At 46.1% G+C, this 8,204-nt stretch overlaps 1 protein-coding gene across 2 annotated transcripts in view; it reads left to right on the top strand.

The window, feature by feature from the left end:
• The first annotated feature begins 7,622 nt into the window (after positions 1–7,622).
• Positions 7,623–8,204, top strand: part of UBE2N (ubiquitin conjugating enzyme E2 N) — a 44,335-nt gene continuing 43,753 nt past the window's right edge. The window contains exon 1 of one of the 2 annotated variants that reach the window (XR_002828041.1): positions 7,623–7,824. Coding sequence is in view for 1 of the 2 variants with exons in the window: in XM_006084026.3 (XP_006084088.1) it covers positions 7,795–7,824 (30 nt within the window). In the remaining variant the exon portion in view is untranslated. The remainder of the gene's footprint in view (positions 7,825–8,204) is intronic. The other variant, XM_006084026.3, reaches the window with a different exon arrangement.

Raw genomic sequence — 8,204 nt, 5'->3', positions numbered from 1 at the left:
CTTGATCGCTCATCGTTTTCCTATGTTGCAGGAAATGATAAGGGTAGTTGCAAACAAATAGCCATCTGCCAGATGGCTATTGCTCATGAATGGAAACAGGGCCTCTCTTAGAAGGACTGATTTCCAAACTGATTTACTCCATGTTGTCTCTGAAAAGCATTAGGAAGTTTGTGAAAAAACTTCTGTTGCTGTACAGGAAGTCAAGTTGAAAAGTTTAGGGATGAACACAAACATCCTATGCTTTCCGTAAGCATGTACTTATGGATCATGAATCTACACCAACATTCTCAAACAGGTATTTATTTTCAGCCTGCAGTTATTGATTCATTCCCTTGACAAATATATTTTTTTGGAGCTCTCATGTCGCAGGCCCTACACCGAAGCCCCAGGGGTACAGTGGTGACCATAATGGAAATAGTAATACATGACTCTGAGGAGCTCAAGTATAAATGCCCTAAGATATTACCTGAAGGGTAATGCATTCACTATTTTAGGACCAAAGTAAGGAACCTGGAATATTAGAGGGTAGAGGATGGGGAAGTAGCAGGAGGCAGTAAAATAATGTTCAGGGGAGTAAAAGGTTTGCTCTAATTCCTCTAATTCCTCCAAAACTGCATTCTTTTTTTTAAATATGTTTTTGTTTTTTGTTAATCATTGATTTTTTTTTGAGAGTTAGAGGGAAGGAAGCAGGGAGGGAGAGAGAGAACATGGATGTGAGGTAGACACATCTATTGGTTGCCTCCTACACACCCCTTCTGGGGATAGAGCCCGAAACCCAGGCATGTGCCCTGACGGAATGGAACTGGTGACCTCTAGGTACATGGGACAATGCTCAAGCAACTGAGCCACACCGGTCAGGGTTCCAACACAGTATTCTTGCTTCCTCTTTTCCTATATTATAATTAAAAGGCACCTGCAATTTGAGTCCGGGAAGGAACGTGGAAAAAAACCATGGATGAGAGTGAGGCCTGACAAAGAGCTGAAGGTGATTAATCAGCTAAGAGTTCTGCTTAGCACTGTTCAGCTCAGTGAAGCTCTCCAATCACTATAATTTACTCAAACGCCATCGCTAGCATCATTTTTATAAGTTTTGAGGGTATAATACTTTTTGATCAGTGTTGAAAGAGCTTTGAATACCTCTTAGACTGTTGAAATTAGTGAATTGGATTCTTATTTTAATGGTTTGAATAGGTATCCACATGGCTCAAACTAAAAAGGGTACAGGAGTAAAGAGTGAAAATTCTTCCTTTTACCTCTGGTCTCCAGCTGTCCTCTCCTCTGAACAAATCCATTCAATTAGTTTTGTAGCTATCCTTATTATAAACCATATTTTATGGATATAGTAAGTAGAACTCTAAAGCAGCTTTCCAATGTGAGAATAAACCTCATCTTGACCCTGTGGCCACGTGTCCTGGAATGTATCCTGTTTTACAAAACTTTAATGAATCAGAAGTTCAGACTTTATTTTCCTGATGAGTATAATATGAGCTGTTCTCAAGGAGGAAGAGTGGGAATAACACCTAGAAGAGACATGAACATGTACAGTGTTTATACCCTAACAATCTCTGCCAAACTAGGTTATACTGTCAGGTTTTAAAAATCTGTTTTTTTAAGGAAATTATACCTAGTTCTATCAATATCTATACTAATAATAGAGGAATATGGAAATTGTCTGGGATGCCGTCACAGTAACAGTAACAACAGAACAGAACAGGCTGCATGGGGAGACCAGACAGGCAGGGGGGTTAGTGAGGGACGACCAAACGACTGAACAGCAGGCTGTGTGGGGCAACCAGGATGGTAGGGGGGCAGTTGGGGGCGACCAGGCCAGTGGGGGTGGGGGTGGGGCAGTTAGGGGCAATCAGGCAGGCAGGTGGGTGAGCAGTTAGGAGCCAGCAGTCCCGGATTGTGAGAGGGATGTCTGACTGCCAGTTTACAAAATAATAGCCATGCTAAGTGCGATGTCATCTTCTATACACATATAATTGAAACTTCACAAAAATCACAATAAAGTACATTTTATAGATAAAGAAAACCAAGGACAGGCAAAATTCGAAATCTGGGCAGGGGCTCCAAACCCCTCACTTTTTAAAAAAAAAATTGATTAATTCAGAGAGAGGAAGGGAGAGAGAGAAATAGAAATATTAATGATGAGTGAGAATCATTCATGGGCTGCTTGCTGCACACTCCCAACTGGGGATAGAGCCCGAAACCCGGGCATGTGCCCTGACTGGGAATTGAACTGGAACGGGTTCATTGCTCAATCACTGAGACACACTGGCCACGCAAACCCCTCATTCTTTTTGTTTGTTTTGAAGTTGTTTTTAATCCTTACCCAAGGATATTTTTCCATTGACTTTTATGGAGAGTGGGAGAGAGGGAAAGACAGAGAGAAACATTGATGTAAGAGAAAGGGATTTGCTACCCCAGCCAAACCAGCTCGGGTAGCAAATCCCTCATTCTTAATCTGCATGTACTTACCATTCTAATAGAGAATAGCCAAAAGAAGGCAGGTGACTATTTTTTGTTTATATAGTTTGTTCTGATTTATTCAAAAATTTTCACTAAAATATTAGGATCCATTAAAATTACCCATGATGGTCCTAATGGGTTTGGCTCAGTGGATAGAGCGTCGGCCTGTGGACCAAAGGGTCCCAGGTTCAATTCTGGTCAAGGGCATGTACCTTGGTTGCAGGCACATCCCCAGTGGGGTGTGTGCAGGAGGCAGCTGATCGATGTTTCTCTCTCATTGATGTTTCTGACTATCCCTCTCTCTTCCTCTCTGTAAAAAAATCAATAAAATAGTAAATAGTAAATAAATAAATAAATAAAATTACCCATTATGTTTATGCACACGAACAACAGTGTGGTGATTGTGAGGGATGGGGTGGGGTGAAAACACAATACAGTGCAAAGATGATGTGCTGTAGAATTGTGCACGTGAAACCTGTATAATTTGGCTATACAGTGTCACTTCAATAAATTCAATTAAAAAAAATTACCCATGATGTTTAAATACACATACCCAGGTCTCAGCACTGACCCAAAGAATTAGAATCTCTGGTGGGGTGAGTGGGGAGATGGAGAGAGGGGGAAGTCAGCATCTGGGAGACTGAGGCCCAAAGGGAAACAGAGGCAGTGGTGGTCAGGGAGAATGGCAGCTGCTTTTCTGGCAGGGGCATGGGTGCCAGGTACAGCACAGAGAACTGGGTCAAGCTTATAGGGTCCCTAGGCCTGGCCAGCGATCAGGGCTGATCCGGGCCTTCCTTACCCCCAGCTGCTGGCCAGAGCCTTCCTTCGTTCTGCGCTGCCCCCTGGTGGTCAGCACACGTTATAGCGAGTGGTTGAACTGGTCTGTTGAACTCCCGAGGGGACAATTTGCATGTTAGCCATTTACTATATAGGTTGAGTCCCTTGGTACATGTATTTAACCATGGGTACGTGTGTGTGTCTGTGCGGTATACATGTGGTCTTGCCACTTTACTTTCAAGAGGTGGAGTCTATGCCCCCTATCGTGTTTTTTTTTTTTAAAGTTTTTCATTGATTTTTTTTGTTAATCCTTTCCTGAGGATATTTTTCCATTGATTTTTTTAGAGAGAGTGGAAAGGAGGGAGACACACACACACACACACACACACACACACACACAGAGAGAGAGAGAGAGAGAGAGAGAGAGAGAGAGAGAGATTGAGTGATTGCCTCCTGTACGTGCCCTGAGGTATGTGCCCTTGACCGGAATTGAACCTGAGACCCTTCAGTCCTCGGCCCGGCTAGAGCTATGCCCCCTACCTTTGAATTGGGTGGCCTTTTGTAACTTAGTTAACCAGTAGATTGTGGTAGGAATGATGCTATGTGACTTCCAAGGCTAAGCCAAAAAGATGATTCAGCTTCTGATTCTAGTTTTGCTAGCTAGAACAATCACTCTTGGAATCTAGCCACCATGCAGTGAGGAAGCCCAAGCTGCCTCAGGGAGAGACCTACTTGGAGAGGAATTAACAGCCAGAACCAACTTGCCAGCTATGTGAACCATAGTGGAAATGGATCTATCCCCAGTTATACTGCCAAGACTAATGTAGCATGGAGTAGAGATGTGCCTTCCTGCCAAGTCCTGCCCAAATTTGAAGCTTCAAGAGCTAAATAAATGCTTGCTGTTATTTTAAGCACCAAGTGAGCTGGTTTGTTAGGCAATAATATACTTCTAACCTAATAGTCACTCTGCCTTTCTTCCTATATGGATGAATTCTGGGCTCTCTCTAAATATTCTGATAGTGTTAGGGGCAAATTTAGAATAGTGGGGACTAGCAATCATTATAAGAAATATTAATCATGCTCTGTTAACCATGATTGTCCTATTCTAATTAGAGAAAGCACATCCTAGCCTGGCTCAGTTGTATGCCCCTGGACAAGGGAGTTAAGGAATCCAGTCCATTCTCCTTATTTGAGAACTGCCTATTATCATGGAAAGATTAACCACCTTATCGTCTAAACAATGGAGTCATGGAGATGCCCACATTGCCTGTAACCTGTAACCATTATACCCATTCTTATTCCTTTTGCCTACTTGCCCATGTCATCTGTAGACGAAAAGGGGCCACATGCTAACCTGACTAGCTCAGGGAAGGTTTGTGTGGCAGCCTTGCAAACTCGGAGACTTAAAGTAACCACAAAGGATGGTCTGAAATTAAAACTTTTTAAACTAAAAAGAAAGCATATGGCTGGTATATTCCCTGACAAAGTTCAATCTTTATCTTAACTGAGCCTGTCTATTGTATTTTTGCATCTACAGTAACATATCATTGGAATGTCAAAGTACTTTCCCTTTTTCCAGACCCCTCGAAACACAGGCACCAGAGACCACAAATCCCCTCATAGTTATTCATTGTTGGCTGTTAACTATCCTGCACCACTTGTGAGAAATGCTCAGCTGTCTGAATTAAAATAATGGACTCGGGACAGAAGTATGGGGAAAACGAGACCTTTAATACGTCCTCAAGAGGTGGTGTTTGTCAGGTTGTACCGGCACACATGGAATAGCGGATCATAGGCGATTTAATCCCTAAGGTGTGAGAGTCCCTCCTCCGTTTCCTCATTGGCTGAGTAATAGGGGGTTAATAGTTTCCTCATACATTGCCTCAACAGTTTCCTCATAAGTTTTTGTCTCTTATTGGGTTATTTTTTAAAAATGGGCTGAGGCCTTTTCTAGTTGTTTCCACCTCCCCCTGTCTAGTTGAGACGGGTGCCTGGGGGGGGGGGGGGGGGTTCCACCATGCTGCTGGCTCACTTACACAGTTCTTTGTTCTTATAGCCTCTGTTCTTATATCCTCTTCCCTCCTCCCTACGTTCTGTTTGCCTTGGGGAAATTCAGTAACCGTTTCCATTAAAAGTTGACTGTGCTGAAGATGGATCACAGAGGCCTACTTTCTACACCACTTAAGTAAAAGAAATATGTCTATCATTTTACTTTTTATCTAATCCCAGAGGTTTTCCTGCTTTGCTTTCTCCCACCTCCCTAGTCTATCACCAATGGATTTCATATAACCCATTTATGTCTCCTCTTGGGATTGTAATGTATAAAACAAAGTGCAAAACTGCCATTCTCCGGAGCATTATCTCAATCCATTGAGATTCTGCTTCCCGGCAATTATCGACAGTTTGGCTCAAACAAACTCACAAAAATTCTTCACAGGTTTGAATGTTTCTTACATTAACAAATCTTTGTCTTTCTATCCAATATAAGCAGCTGGCTTCTGCGGGGGTGGGGGGGGGCGGGGGGCGTGCAGAGCAGATTTTCCCACAATGTCAGCATTATTGGAATAAATGCTCATACATGATTCACCCATCTGCTTAATTGGCTCAAGTAGTGACAGGCAGCCCATACCCAATTGTTGTCTGGTTTCAAAAGTATCCTTGTCCAATTTACTTTACTTGCCCAGATTCCTCTAATCACAGAATCACACAGTTCAGACTTCTGGTTATTTGAAGTGCTCATTATTACCTCTGAGGTTTGGTTTCTCATCTAAAAAGCACTGGTAATAAGAAAGCCTATCTTATAGACTATATAATTGAGATAATTCATGTAATCGTTTAGCATTGTGCCCAGCACAAAATGTTTTCTTTTATTATTCTTATAGATTTCTTGCATTTATATCCCTCATTTCTTTACTGCACTTTTTTTTTTCTTATAGCTTAACTAGAGGTCCGATGCACAAAATTTGTGCAAGGGACTTGCCGAAACGGCTGCCTCTGCCTCAGCCCCCGCCGCCACGGCTTATTCCAGAAGGTCATCTGGAAGGATGTCCAGTCTAATTAGCATATTATGCTTTTATTGTTTTAGATGCTATGTCACAGGCTATTTTCTATGACTGGCTTGCTCTTCCCTACCAGATCAGTTACAATCTTACCTCATCCTTTGGGACTCCCACTTCTCCTTTGGGAAGCCTTCTCTGACTTCCCTAAGTAATTAATACCTCTCTGTGCTCAAATAGCACCTTGGAAGAACCTCTATTATAGCCCTTAACACATTGGGTTGTGATTAATTTTTCACTGGTGTTTCTTCTCCACTGGACTTTAAGTTCCTGGAAGGCAGGGTCAGAGTCTTTGTACTTTGTATCCTCATCTTCTAACCTAGTACCCGGCACACCCTCATTCACCGTCTATATCTGTACTACTATGCTAGGAAACACTGTTGGGAAGCAGTTAAGGGGTCCAAGTTTTGGCAGGCTTCCCCAGGGGACAAAACAGCTCCACTTTCTCCTGCAAAATTTTGGAAAACGTTAGTTAACATCTCGGCCTAATTTGTGAGGTGGAGCCTACAGACCTTCTTAAGACTGCTGTGAAGATGAAGTAAAATAATATCTGCAAAAAGCCCATCACATAGCATTCAAACATCAGGATGTCACAAAATGCTTACCCAACCACCCCAATTTTTGGGCACCGTCACTCTAGTCCTCTTTTGGGGCCCCTGCACACTATGGGTAATCCCTAAGGCTAAGCGATTACTCTGGGCTCTCTAGTCCTCTCCTTGGTCTTTCCTCCAGCTAGTAATTCTGCGTCTCAACCACTAGGTACAGAGGTTCAGAAGCCATTCTTCTTCCTTGCTCCAAACCCTTCTGTTTTAGCCTTCCCCAGGCTAAACGGTGTGTCTAAGAAGCTTGATTTTTGCGAACTTTAGATATCAAAACTCTCTGGCTAGGGTTTTCCTGGGTAACTTGCGAGCCGTTATAATATTTGCGACCACATTTTGGTCCTCCCCCTCTACGAGAAAGAAGCCTGCGTTTCCACTAGTAGACCGAGGTCGTTCCCTGCAGCGCCAGCCCCGGCCGCGCTCAGAGCAGGAAGGTTGAATGGACAAACGAACGAACGAATGAATGGGCTGCGTCGGCAGCCGGCGGCCCGGCCTCTGTTACGTCGCCCCGGGCGCGGGCGTGGCCGCGGAGAGGAGCCTGCGGAGCGCGCCGCCCGCTCCCACCATCGCACGGAAGGCTCAATCTGGAGCATCGAAGCTCCCGCCGCCCAGCGCGCCCTCCCCGCCCCAAATCCCTGCCCCGTCGCGTTGCGTCACTTCCGCCACCTCAGGGCTGGGGCTGGGGCGGGGAGCGCGGGGGAGGGCCCAGGTCTGAGGGAACCCCACCCGCATCCGCGTTCGAGCAGGGACTACATTTCCCGAGGGGCCTCGGCGGCGGCGGCGGCGGGCGCGGCAACGTCCCCCCGGAAGTGGAGCCTGGGACTTCCACTCGTGCGTGAGGCGAGCGGAGCCGGAGACTAGACCGGAGGCCGAACTTGGGATCTGACAAGATGGCCGGGCTGCCCCGCAGGATTATCAAGGTAACCGCCCAGACCGGCCTCCAGCTCCCTGCTCTGCTCTTGCCCGCTCGGCAGCGCGGTTGCTCGCTTCCGCCGGCCCGCGCTGGGAGGCCGCAGGCAGGCGGAGAGGGTCTGGCCAGGCGGCGAGCGAAATCTGCCCTGGGGAGGGGGCGCGGGGAGACTTCCGGCCGCGTGGGGCAGCCCCGCGCGAACACCCGGGGCTTCCAGGCGCCCCTGAGAGCGGGAAGCCCGGCCTGCGCCGAGTGGAGGGTGGGTGTGGGGTCTGGTCTTGGCGCGGGCCTCCGCGGTCTTTCAGACACCCCAGCGAGCCGCGGGCGCGGGAATCGGGCGGGCCCGGACTCTGGCGGGGTGTGCCCGACACGGCTCCTCGATCCGGATCC

This window comes from Myotis lucifugus, unplaced genomic scaffold (assembly GCF_000147115.1).
Source record: "Myotis lucifugus unplaced genomic scaffold, Myoluc2.0 scaffold_9, whole genome shotgun sequence".
Taxonomy (NCBI): Eukaryota; Metazoa; Chordata; class Mammalia; order Chiroptera; family Vespertilionidae; genus Myotis; species Myotis lucifugus.
Note: the sequence above shows the minus strand (reverse complement) of the source record. Positions and strands in the feature narration are given on the sequence as shown.